The sequence below is a fragment of the Chiloscyllium plagiosum genome, unplaced genomic scaffold (genome assembly GCF_037043375.1).
Source record: "Chiloscyllium plagiosum isolate Xiang-an unplaced genomic scaffold, Cpla_swu_hap1 HiC_scaffold_20, whole genome shotgun sequence".
In the NCBI taxonomy this organism is placed as follows: domain Eukaryota; kingdom Metazoa; phylum Chordata; class Chondrichthyes; order Orectolobiformes; family Hemiscylliidae; genus Chiloscyllium; species Chiloscyllium plagiosum.
In genome coordinates this window covers 2,848,042-2,861,053 of record NW_028270158.1, presented here as the reverse complement: position 1 = coordinate 2,861,053, position 13,012 = coordinate 2,848,042, and the positions used below count along the sequence as shown (strand labels likewise).

At 40.5% G+C, this 13,012-nt stretch overlaps 1 protein-coding gene across 3 annotated transcripts in view; it reads left to right on the top strand.

Moving 5' to 3' along the window:
- The window catches only part of LOC122560905 (uncharacterized), a 54,694-nt gene that overhangs the window by 25,496 nt on the left and 16,186 nt on the right, over window positions 1-13,012 (top strand). Inside the window, exons 3-5 of one of the 3 annotated variants that reach the window (XM_087997590.1) lie at window positions 1,045-1,185; window positions 2,994-3,198; window positions 7,958-10,030. In XM_087997590.1, coding sequence (XP_087853716.1) covers window positions 1,045-1,185; window positions 2,994-3,198; window positions 7,958-7,989 — 378 coding nt within the window. In that variant the 3' untranslated portion in view covers window positions 7,990-10,030. Of the gene's footprint in view, window positions 1-1,044; window positions 1,186-2,993; window positions 3,199-6,670; window positions 10,031-13,012 lie in introns of those variants that run through there. The other 2 variants (XM_087997589.1, XM_087997588.1) reach the window with 2 other exon arrangements.

The window sequence follows — 13,012 nt, the reverse complement described above, 5'->3', positions numbered from 1 at the left end:
ACCTTTGCCCACTCACTTAAACCATCCCAGTCCTCTGCACACTTTGCTGTACCACTCATCTTTGTGTCATCTGCAATCTTCGACACACCACACGTGGTCCCCAACTCTAAATCCTCTATGTAAATTGGAAATAATTGTGGTCCCAACACCGATCCCTGAGGCACACCACTAGTCACTGATCGCTAACCAGAATTACACTCATTTATCCTCACTTTTTGCTTGCTGTTAATTAACCAACTTTCTATCTATGCTAATATATTGTCTGTAACTCCTTGCACCTTTAAATTATGCAGCAGCCTTTTGTGCAGCATCTTGTTGAGTGCCTTTTGGAAATGTTGAAATTTTCTTAGCCCTCTTTTCAGCATCTTCTCTGATTTTGTCTTGGCTCTGAGATTGTCTTTATCCTGAACTGCTTCTCTCAGTGGATCTTATTCTGAATATTGCCTTTTACTCTGGGCAGAATGTCGTCATTAGGGGGTTAAGCTCAGCATTCAGAACTGTTTAGAGTCTGGCTTTTCACTTTGCTGCCATCAGTCAGAACAATTCGTTCAGAATTGTTGCTATTCCACATCTCCATGGGATATGGAAGATATCTGTGGAAATAGAAGCATATTAATCTGTCTTAACTGCCCTCTTCTCCTCACCCCCACCCTCATCCCAGTGCCTCATCTCCCACCAGCCTCTCTCCTTATCTTTATCTGTCCTTAATCCATTTTCCTGGTTTGTTTTTGACAGTCCTGCATTGGAAGGGTTTAGAAAGATATGGGCCAAGTGCTGGCAAATGGGACTAGATTAATTTAGGATATCTGGTTGGTATGGACGGGTCTGTTTTCGTGCTGTACACCTCTATGACTCTACAATCTTGTTCCCCCCCCCCCACCCGTTTAGTCATTTTTATTTGGCTCCGTTACACATCTCTCCAACAGATTTTTTAAATGTCCTGAGCTTGGAAATAGGGATTTAATATTTTAAAAGCAGTTAAGCTAGCAGAATATTATTTTCATATTTTTTCTTTTTTGACATGTATTTCATTTCTTTCACTAGTATTATACTATTCAGAAAGCTCAACCTATAATCAAATATTCTGGTTACCCTGATGAAATAAAACACCTTGGTATGAATACAGATGAAAAAGAACACGTAACTACACACAGAGCAACCTTTTTTGTGAAAGATGTTATACCAGTAAGTTTGAGAACTTGAGATGGCTGTGTTTATAATACTATATATTTCACTATTTGTCATTACGTAACTGGTTTTACTCCATTTTATCCTGTTAATTAGCTTTGTATTTTAATTATTTTAAAATGTTAATTTCTGTATAAGCGGTTTTATTGATTGATGTTTCTTTCTGATTCAGTGTCAAAAATAAAATATTGCAACAAGTGCTATAAATTTGAGCCCATGCCCTCTTAAGCTTCCTTGTTAATTTAAATATGGGGTTATATCTTCCAAAGTTTAAAGAACATTGTATCATTCATCTTCTAGCTAATTTAATTACCAATCTTGCATTGGCATTCACTTCCTCCCTGCATCACGACTTTGTGTGGAAAGTGTTTGTTCCACTTTCTGTGCCTTTTTCTCCTCCTTATAATTTCTTACATCCCCATGTGTTTCGACAACATCACTTTGTCACTCAGTAATTTCACAACCTGGCCACTTAGTAACTCTGTGCCCTGTCTGTGAATATCTTTGTGTAACCTTTTTCTGAAAAATGTCATTGTCCCATTATCAGATTATTTTATTTTCCTGTAAAGTTAGGTTTTAAATCGTGGGTTCACTTTCTCTTTTAATTGTATGTGATCTTGATTCCGTCTATATAACACAATGGACAGTGGTACAACCTGAGTCCTTAATTCAAAGTAGAACAAAGCTTCTTCCTGTGAGCCACACAGGGCATTTACTTTACAAGGCCAATGTTAGAAAGAATTGTTACGTTCAGCAAACTTCAGAAAATAAGTAAACAAATTTTTGAATGGAATTATATACAGCAAGCATTCTGATTTGGTGAGAACAGAATTATTCTTAGAAACAGGAGTTTCACCAAATTTCTTCACTTTCTTTTCATTACAAGATTCTAAATTGATGTAAAAGCTAGCCTTAGGAGTAGAAAGTTATAACAAGGCATCATAATTATAGAATTTGAGAGATTGGTTAAGTGAAACCAGGAAGAAACATTTCCAGGAAGAATGATGATTAAATGCCCACACCTGCCCCAAAGGGCCATACATGCGCAAACAATACGGTGTTTTTAAAAATAGATAATCAACTGGAAGGGGAAATCACTTTATTGAAACACTTCTTTTAAAAAGAGGTTCAAGAGTTCAAGTGGATTTGATTGATAGGATTTCCTGTTTTTGTTATTTGATGGAATGTGGAATTGCTGCATAGACTGATGTCCGTTGCCTCTCTCTAATTGCCCTTAAGGTGACAAGGAACTAGCTCCTTGAACGCTGCATTTCAGGGGAAAAGGTAGGTCATACGCAGTGTCATGAAGGAGAGAGTTTGAGGTTTTTTGACCCAGTGTCAGTATAGTGTGTGGCTTGAGCGGAATCTGCAGGTGATAGCATTCCCTTGTCCTTTTAGAAGGTAAATAGGTCTGGAAGATGCTGTTGGAAGAGTCTTGGTGAGTTACAACTGTGTCTGAGTCACCCAGCAAAAGGGAGTAAGATTGAACTGCTGATGAGAGAATTTGTGGTCCAGCACTGAGGGCAGAAGGTTTAAAATCTCTCTTTTCAGGCTGTGCCTGGAGAGGATTAGTTAGTTTTTCTTTATTTGTTTACTCTCTAATTTTTGAGGTTTTCAACATTACTTCCAGTTTCAAAGTTTTGCATCTAGCTGTTACTATTAGGCTTTATTAGTTAAAGCAAATATTAGGCTTAATATTAAACATATCTTTCACAGATATATTTTAAATTAATTTTTCTAATTTTGTGTATTCTGGAAGAAGTGCAACTTTCAAACAAATACTAAAATTTGTTCTTTTTAAAAAGCGCAGAATTCTGAACAAAACAATTGTTGAAAATCGAATGAAAAATACACGGGGCCTAGCAATGAAAGAAATCACCAACCCTAAGTGTCGCAGTGCAAGTTACTGCACTTCTTATTCCTCAGTGCATGATATCAGGGTCCATCATCTAACATCTGCTAATATTGCTGCACTTCAGCCAAAGAGACCCACTCACAACATCATTACGGGTATGTAGTGCCTCTTCCAACTTGTTTCTTTAAACTACAAGATCATGTAAATACAGTAAATACAATTAGGACTGAAATATTAACCTTGAAATTACTTTTTGAAGTAAGAGTAGAATTGAAGTATAACTTTGTAGGAGAGGCCGTCCCCGGGCTGTGGATAGGTCCCATTCTGGAGTTTGTTCACAAGTGCAATTGGAAGCAACTCAGAACACAATGTAGACAATGTTTATAGGGACAGGGAATGTCTGTATGTTGAGTATTTAAAATTGCACCCCTGCGTGAGACTACATTCATAAATCAGGGACCTCCTGTATTGTCCTTTTAGGATAGAGATGAGGAGAATTTTAATCTGCTGGAGGGTAGTGCGACTTTGAAACTCTCTCAAGAAGATTGTAGAGTCAGAGGTGTCTCTATTTTTAATGCAGAGGAAGACAGATTCTTGTTAGACATGTGAATCAAGTGTTATCAGGGATAGATGGGAATGTAGAATTCCAAACACAAACAGAGCAGCTTATTGATCTCTTATTGATTTTGGAGCAAGCTCAAGGAGCTGATCAGTCTCCTCCTGCTGTGATTTCATATTTATATTTAACTTTGATGTTCGAGAGAATAAATCATGATGCCTTACACTAACTCTGTGTGTTTTTCAGCCAGTGGCTTTTGATAATTAGTGCAGTAACTGTAACCAGTTCAGTTTTTGGAACAATGTGCAGACTCCAATAGGAAACCTCACAGAGCACTCACCGGCCACTCACTCCATCTGCAGCCTGCATTGGTGCAGTGTGTTTTATTTCTCCACAGCCGGTGCATGACTTTGGAAATATAATCACTCTCGTTTAATAAACAACTACCCTACCTTTCAGACACAGCAATTATATTGACATTGTGGTTCAGTGTGATGGTGTTAATTAATGGTTAAGTCTTAGCTGGTTGGGGCACTGGGAATATTTCCATCCTGCTGTTCAAAGAGTCAGTCCCATGAGATTCCATCCACTTCAATGGACAGACAGACAGACCATTGGATGAGCAAGGTACCAGAGTGTAACTAGATTTGAAACAAAAACAAAAAATTGCTCGAAAAGCTCGGCAGGTCTGGCAGCATCTGTGGAGAGAAATCAGAGTTAATGTTTTGGGTCCAGTGCTCCTTCCTCAGAACTCTGGTTTCACCAAAGTGAAGGAAAATCATGCAGGCTTCACTGTTCTCATTGGCTTGGCTGCCCTGCTCAGTGCATTTGGTGAGACAGTGCCTAACATAGAGGCATACAGCACAGACATAGGGACGTGGCTGGAGTGAGCATCTGATGCTGCTGCCTCTAAAACATTGTCACATCTGTCTTCTCCAGACTTTCTCTTAATTGGCAGAGCAGTGGTGTGCAAGTTAAAATAACCAGAATAGCTCTGTTGTGCTGGAGACATTGCAGAATATATTGTGATATTTTGGGCGGCACGGTGGCACAGTGGTTAGCACTGCTGCCTCATAGCGCCAGAGACCTGGGTTCAATTCCCGCCTCAGGCGACTGACTGTCTGGAGTTTGCACATTCTCCCCGTGTCTGCGTGGGTTTCCCCCGGGTGCTCCGGTTTCCTCCCACAATCCAAAAATGTGCAGGTTAGATGAATTGGCCATGCTAAATTGCCTGTAGTGTTAGGTGCAGGGGTAAATGTAGGGGAATGGGTCTGGATGGGTTGCGCTTCGGCGGGTCGGTGTGGACTTGTTGGGCCGAAGGCCTGTTTCCACACTGTAAAGTAATCTAATCTAATCTAATCTATAAAATCTTGAACACTGAAACAGGAAGACACTTCACTGACACTAGGGACTTCATTCCTAAAGTGGGTTAGCATCCAAAATGCATAAAAATGTCAGCCCTGAAATTGTATCAGGGTAATCCCAGCTCAGACCGCTGTTTTTCTCTGGTGCTCTGTAGTCTTTTATTGAAGTGACAGTGAGAACCCAGGAGAACCACTCTGGAAATTCAGGGCTGGACTTTCATTAAAGAAACACACATAATTACTTCAGTTTCAGAGACTCTTCTACATTGGGGAGGTAAAATGCAGGCTGGGTGACCACTTTGCGGAACACCTATGTTTTGTTTGCTAAGGTGACTGCAGGCTTCCTGTTGCATGTCACTTTAACGCCCCACCCTCTTCCCTGGCCAACATCTCTGTCTCAGGTTTGCTGCAGTGCTCCAGTGAGGCTCAGCACAAGTGGAAGAACTGCACCTCATTTTCCCCTTGGGGACCGTGCAGCCTTCAGGACTCCATATCAACTGCAATAAGTTTAGGGCCTGACCACCTTCTCCCGTGCCTTTTAATGCTGCCGGATCTGCTGAGCTTTTTCAGCAATTTCTGTTCCCATTTCTGATTTCCAGCATCCACAGTTCTTTCAGTTTTTACTTAAGTTTATTTGTTTTTTGACACATCAGGAAAACTTCCTTGGATAAAAATAACTAAATTAATGGAAGATGAAAGTAGTTTAAGTGGTGCAATGAGAGATTGATTTGACCAGTGTACATACTGTACAGTCATTGTGAAAGTGTTACATAGGCCAGCAGCTTTGTGAAATCTCGTTAGAATCTCGGAAATAGCTGTACCATAACAGACCAACATTTTCACTCAGGATATTTCATCATTTCTGACCTAGAAAGTACAGAATCCTGTTCCTTAATCAATTTAGAGTTTAAATATCACAAATAAAGAGAAAGTTAATACTTAATAACAGCAGTCGATCCACAGCAAGACTTGGCTCCTGCTTCTGAGCTCTCGGGGGCACAGTTTCCTCTTTTACTGTATTTTATTGATGTGGTCCGTCTCTTTCTGTCAACATGTTCTGTAATCTCTTCCTTTTATACTCATCAACATGCACTAGCCACATCATATTAGTTTGCCCTGGCCAATATCATTGGATCAGTTTCAAGTCTTTGGTAGTTGATGGACCTCCTCAGGCCCAGCATTCAGGCACCTAGAGTTGGCTTCCAGCTTTCCAAAGGTTCTCAACTTTACATTTCTGTCAATAACTTAATTACTGCAAGTTTGTAGTTTTACATTCATCTTACCCTTTAGTTTACAAATAGGTTCTAAGGTCACATCTCATCTGTTATCTCTTTCATTGTTCTTACACAGAGATTTTAACAACAAAAAAACACAATCAAGTAAATATTAACACAGCCAGTTTCAATCTTTCGGAGCATTTAATACGCATTAACGTCGGCTGAATGATGTACACCTTTTCCAGTCGAGTCTGCTGTAGTCAATTAGATCACGGCTAATCATCTTTCTAGCTTTCTCCACCGCATCTCCTTCACTTGCTGTCCCTGGAACCCATTCCATTTTTGTGCTGATGATATCAGGAAATATTTTTACTTTAACATCACCAGTGAGGGTGACACCCACAAACCTGTGTTGGTGCTATGTTACTTCAAACTCTGATTTCTTCCATTAAAGTGATTGATTGACACTATTCATTCCTGTCTGTAGGTGAGGAAGGCCCCAGTGTTCAGCACACAAACTACAAGAGAAAGTCAGGAGCCTGGCTTCAACAGTGTTCAAGGCAACGTGAATGCTTTTATGATCGTTCCTTTCTGTGCTGAGAGTTGAACAGATTCATTACTATTTCTAGTAAGGGTAGAGTCTGGCTCCAACTCACTATATGGGTCCTTTAAATTTCACAACCTGTCAGATTTTATAACCATGAATCAAGCTCAAATTGGAAATGTTTTAATTTGTAATTGGAAGATAGTTAAGTGAGCTGAATGATTTTCCTGTGTATATGTATAACATTGTTAACCCATCTATATGCTCCCACTAAGTGAGATGTAATGTATTAAACCGAAATCTTTAAATTGACTGTAAACAACACCGATGCAATATAGCAGTGAGGGACATTAGTGCACCTTGTAAACTGGTACATGTCACATTGCATTGGTTCAGTGTAAATGATCAATTTTCATAATTTTGGAATAAGTAAGTTTGAAGGCCAGGAGAAAAGTAGTTAAATAGGCCTTAGGTACAGAAAGGTCATTACATGCCAACTCCTCTAATACTGCACTAATTTTTAGATTGTTTAATCTTACTGTTCAGATGTGTTATGACGCAGTCTGGAGCAGGTTTGGCTTGAACCAGGGCACTCTAGCCCAGTGGTAAGGACAGTGCCAGTGTGCCACCAGACCCTCTATATCTGAGAATTACATTGTGTACACAGTGTAAAAACAGGTCATTTGGTTTCACTTGTATTTGTACATATCCTTCCCAACATTGTTCCTCTAACCTGATTAGCAAATCTTAATTCTTACTTCTTCATTTATTAATCTAGTTTTCCCCTTAAATGCATTTGTGCTATTCACCACCACTTCTCCATGTGGAGCAAGTTCCACATTGTGGCTATGGGGTAATGATGTAAGGTGGACAGGCTAAAATCTGAGCTGTTCACTTTGAGCATTAGTTGGGAGTCTCACAATTTGATAATGTCTCTGCTGAGCACCAATCTCTCTTCCCTTTTCAAACGATTTGTGGAATGTGACTACATTCATGTACCTGCTTCACCTACTCCATCCTCTTTCTCCTGTGCTGATTCTTACCTTAATCCACTGGTAAGCTGAAACCATTCCACCAGGTACTTGTTGAACACCATTACACTCTGTGAGAAGCATGTCAGCTGGATGATCTCAAATTGTCTCAAACAGGAGAAGCTAACCCCTCCAAAAAGAGTAACTTGTTAATATGCTGAATGCTGTTTCGCAGTGTTTCCCTTTATTCCTTCACCAGGTATGAATGTCACCAGCAAAGCCCACATCTAACTGCCTTTGAACCAACCTTTGAACTGAGCCATTTCAGAGGGCAGTTAGAAGTTGCTATGGATCTGGAGTCATACGTAGGCCAGACCAGGTAATGTTGGCAGATTACCTTTCCTAAAGGACATCAGTGAACCAGATGGGATTTTACAACAAATGATAATGGTTGCAAGGTCATCATTACTGAGACTACCTTTAAATCCAGATCAGGTAAATCGACTTGAGTATAGACAAAGGTGGTTGTCTTGCAAAAGATGCTTTAGTTACTTGATTAACTTATGCAAACTTATCATTCAAATTAGCCATTTTGACTTTATATATGTAGTGGTCAAACAAGGAGGCAATGACATGATTCCAATAAGCTGGTCATAAAAGAGCAGTCCGAGAAGTGTCCATTAACAGTTTTTAAGATTATGGAAGCCTCAAGGCTATTGAGGAAAACACAGGCTGAGTGATTGGTTCAGGATTGCCCACAGACAATGCATCAATCCACACAACCCCCTCAACCTCTTCCCCAAGGTATATGCTGCACCTTTTAACCTGATCAAATGCCCCAGGAGTGATTTGGTAACATTTCGACAGAGCAACATTAGGATAGGTGGCTAAAAGCTTAGTCAGAGATTTAGAGGAGTGATATGAAGCAGAAAGTGAGAGGATTTTGAGAGGGAGTTGCAGAGTTGAAGCGGGAGGTAGCTGAAGATATGAGACAGCCAGTGTTGGAGCGCTGAAATCAAGGCTTTACCAGGAGCCAAAACTGATGGAATAGTGACCTCAGAGACTTGCTGGGCTGGAGGAGGTTACAATCACTGGGCAGGACCAGGCCGCGGAGGGATTTGAAACAGGAATGAGAATTTTAAAATGGAGGCCTTGTAGAACAGGAGCCAGTGTATTGTTAGAGAGCACAGTGGTGATGATTGAGATTTAGTGCAAGACTCTGTCAGCACAGTTTGGGTTGTCTTTATGTTTATGGAGCTTGCAAAATTGATCATGAACTTGGAACTAACAGAACAGAGAGTTTCGGCAGCAGGTGAGCTGAGGGAGAGTGGAGCGTATAGATGGACAATGTAACCAGGTTGAAAGTAGCTAGTCCTAGTGATGAGGATATAGGATCATCTTCTCTGTTCAGGGATGGGGTGACAAACAGTCTAGTTCTGTCAGTAACCAGTATCACAATCATGGAGGCAGCGAATGACCCCTCCGCTTTCTCTCTCCTTGTTTGACTGCAACAGGTTTGTTTTTAATAAGGATATGCTTGACCAGGTTAGTGAATATTTAGCTGTTTATGTGCTGTGATAATAAATGGACAATGGGACATGTTTTTGTGAGATTAAGAAAGAAAATGAGTGGCTTTATTATACTTAAACGTGAACAAAAATACTAAGAGTCGTTCTGATTTTCATTCCCGAAATAATATACGTGACAGCATGGGGAAGGAATGTCCCGAAAAAGAGAACGTAGAACAGCGACAGGACGTTCCATATTCAGTAGAATCATAGCTAATCCAGCTGTGGTCTCAAATCCACTTTTCCATCTGCCACAACACTCAACAATCCACTATCTAATACTGCATCGAATAAATTCAATGACTCCACTTTCACTGAATTCCACCGAGTAACTGTAGAGGGTTGGGATTAACATCAGAAGAATAAGTGAAGTGTACTGATGGAAGGATGATGTCAGTGCCACATAATTGAGTATATTGGGCTGGGAGAGTGGCAAGGCTCTATCTGAGTATGAGAAGAGGGAGTGAATGACGTTGTAAATAAAGAATTCTTGCACAAAATTCCATGGGCTCCAGCAGCCTGACTTTGGGAGACTAAATAGGGTTAGACTCTAAACACGTATCAAAATACTAAATCCTCAGAGAAAAATTCTCATTGGTTAGCACTGCTGCCTCACAGCGCCAGGGACCCGGGTTTGATTCCAGCCTGGGTGACGGTGTGGAGTTTGCACATTCTCCCTGTGTCTGTGTGGGTTTCCTCCGGGTGCTCCAGCTTCCTCCAACAGTCCAAAGATGTGCAGGTCCAAGTGAATTGGCCATGCTAAATTGCCCATAGTATTCAGGGATGTGTAGGTTAGGTGCACTAGTCAGGAGTAAAAATGTAGAGTAATAGGGTAGGGGAATGGGTCTGGGTGGGTTACTCATGGAGGGTCAGTGTGGACTTGGGCTGAATGGCCTGCTTCCACACTGTAGGGAATCTATGGATTCTGTTATCAAACACTCATTTGGCTTATTTGTAGGTTGCTATGTATTTCTAACATTTTCTTTCTGTGAAACTGGTGTTAAGTTCTCATTTAATACATTAGTCATTTTCTCAGTATAATGCAGTTTCTCTTTTTAATGGGCCCATAAACCCTTTTAACTCTACCATTTCAAAGCAGCAACTAAAATATCCTACACTCTGCAGTGTAGCTCAAACTTACAGTGCTGAGACTGTCAGCTAGCTATTTGTATTTTTAATTCATCTTTCATTTAATTAGCTGCTGATTAGTGCCTTAACCTCAGTTTATTTTTTATATATTTATTTGTAGGATAATAAATATCCTGGCTGGGCCCAGCATTTATTGCCTGTCCCTAGTTGCCCCTTGAGAAGGTGGGGGTGAGCTGCCTTCTTGAACTGCTGCAGTCCATGTGCTGTAGGTTGACCCACAATGCCCTTAGGGAAGGACTTCCAAGATTTTGACCCAGTGACTGTGTAAGAACAACAATATATTTCGAAGTCATGAACGACTTCGTGGAGGGGAACTTGCAGGGGGTGGTGTTCCCTTGTATCTGCTTCCATTGTCCTTCTTCTTGGAAGTGATTGTGGGCTTGGAAGGTGCTGTCTGAGAAACTTTGGCGAATTCTGCAGTGCATCTTGTAGATAGTACAAGTAGTTCTCCTATAATGCCATAGTTATGTTCCAGAGAAACTCTCAAATAATGGGGCCTGTGAGAAAAGTGGGGTTAGGGGTAGACTGGAAAAGAAATATCACTCACCATCGTTCACAATCACCCAGACGTGTAATGCAATGTATAGCACAGCCTGAATGAAGGTTGAAATCATATTTATTAACATAAGTTAATTTAACACAGTACATTTAAAAATGTAAGGAAGCTGCTCTCTGTACAGTATCTCTCGCAGGAAGCTGCTCTCTGTACAGTACCTCTCACAGGAAGCTGCTCTCTGTACAGTACCTCTCACAGGAAGCTGCTCTGTTAGCAGCTGACATCGGCGCACGCACAGAGCCACATGGAGATTTTGGCATGCTCAACGGCGCATGCACAGAAGAAAGTGCACAAACCGATCTCTGCTGGAATCATCCTATTGCCAATGGAGGTAAACATTCTCCAAAATAGTTCCCTAATTCTTCAGCAAAGTTATAGCCAAATTGTGCTGCCGAAACACGCATTATACCAGAACTGCCCGTACAGACTGCTGTTACTGAGTGTCAGTGGTGGAGGGATAGACTAGATACAATAGATATTTATGTATTTCAGAATCCAGTCATTTCATTTATTGAAAATATATTCATTGTCAATGTAATCTTTCATGGTGTCAAAACCTGTACAAAATGTACAATGGTTTGGATTATACGAGACCTGGCAATCTTGTGCAGATAGAGGAAATTCTGCCCAGATTTCCCTCACAAATGGTAAGCTATTTTCCAATTCTATCAAAGGCAAACCAAGGGGCGGGTTGGTTCTAGCCTGGCAGGCAGTAGTGGTAGTGGTTTTGGGTGAAGAGGTGGGGGAGGATGTTAGGAATCTGAAAGGTTTAGTCATGGTTTAAATGATTCTAGCAGAGGGAAGAGACACACAATACTGATGAAACATACAAATCTTTCTACAGCAAATTAAGCAAGGTAGAGTGAGTTCAGCTATGTTGAGTGTCAAGAGAGTACAGCAAGCCTGAATGATCTATAATGCTGGGAGTGTAATGGGTAAGACCGATGAGTTAATGGTGTGGATTGATACATGGAAATATAATATTGTTGCCATCACAGAAACTTGGTTGAGGGCTGGACTGGCGACTCAACATTCTGGGCTGTAGAATTTTTGGGTGAGACAGAGGAGGCTGTAAAAAGGATGGTGGTGTAGCACTATTAATTATGGAGTCAATTAGTGTGGTAAGAGATGACATATTAAATGAGGCTTTGTGAGTAAAACTAAGGAAGGTTAAGGAGGCAGTCACTCTACTGGGAGTGCATTATAGACCCCCAAAGAGTCAGCAGGAAATAGAGGAGCAAATATATAGATGGCTCACAGAGGTGTGTAAGAGAAATAATCAGGTAAGTACACTGGGGGATTTCAACATTCCCAACATAAGTTGGGATAGTTATACTCTAAAGGGTTTAGAGGGAGCAGATTTATTGAAATATATCCAGGGGATTTTTTTTTTGTGCATCAATACGTAGCAGGCCCAACAAGGGACAATGTAGTTTTTAAGGGAGATGGTAGAAATGAACCAGGAAATTACAGACCAGTGAGTCTCACGTCAGTGATAGGGAAACTATTGCAGAAAATTCTGAATGTGCAAATTAATACCCACTTGAAAAGTCAGATTTAGTGATAATCAGCATGGGTTTGTCAAAGATTGCCTAACAAATTTGTTAGAATTTTTTGAAAATGTGATCGTGTGTGGATGAGGCAAGTTCAATTCATGTAGTTTATGTAGATTTTAGGAAAGTGTTTGACAAGGTCCCACATTGAGAAGGTTAAAGCACATGGAATTGGCAAGATGGATCAGAAACTGACTTAGTAATAGGACACAAAGGGTACTGGGAGAAGACTGTCCAGTAGTGTTATCACACGAGTCAGTACTGGGACCCTTATTGTTTGTTTCATACGTAAGTGATACAGTTGAAAATGTTGGAGGAATGTTATGCAAATTTGCAGTTGACACCAAGATTTGTGGAGTGATTAATGGTGAAGATGATGTTTGTAGGTTACAGGATTATACATGTGTTGGTCAGACTGGCAGGCCAATGACAGGTGGTATTTAACCCTGTTAAGTATAAGATAGATGAAGAAACAAGATGGAGTATTT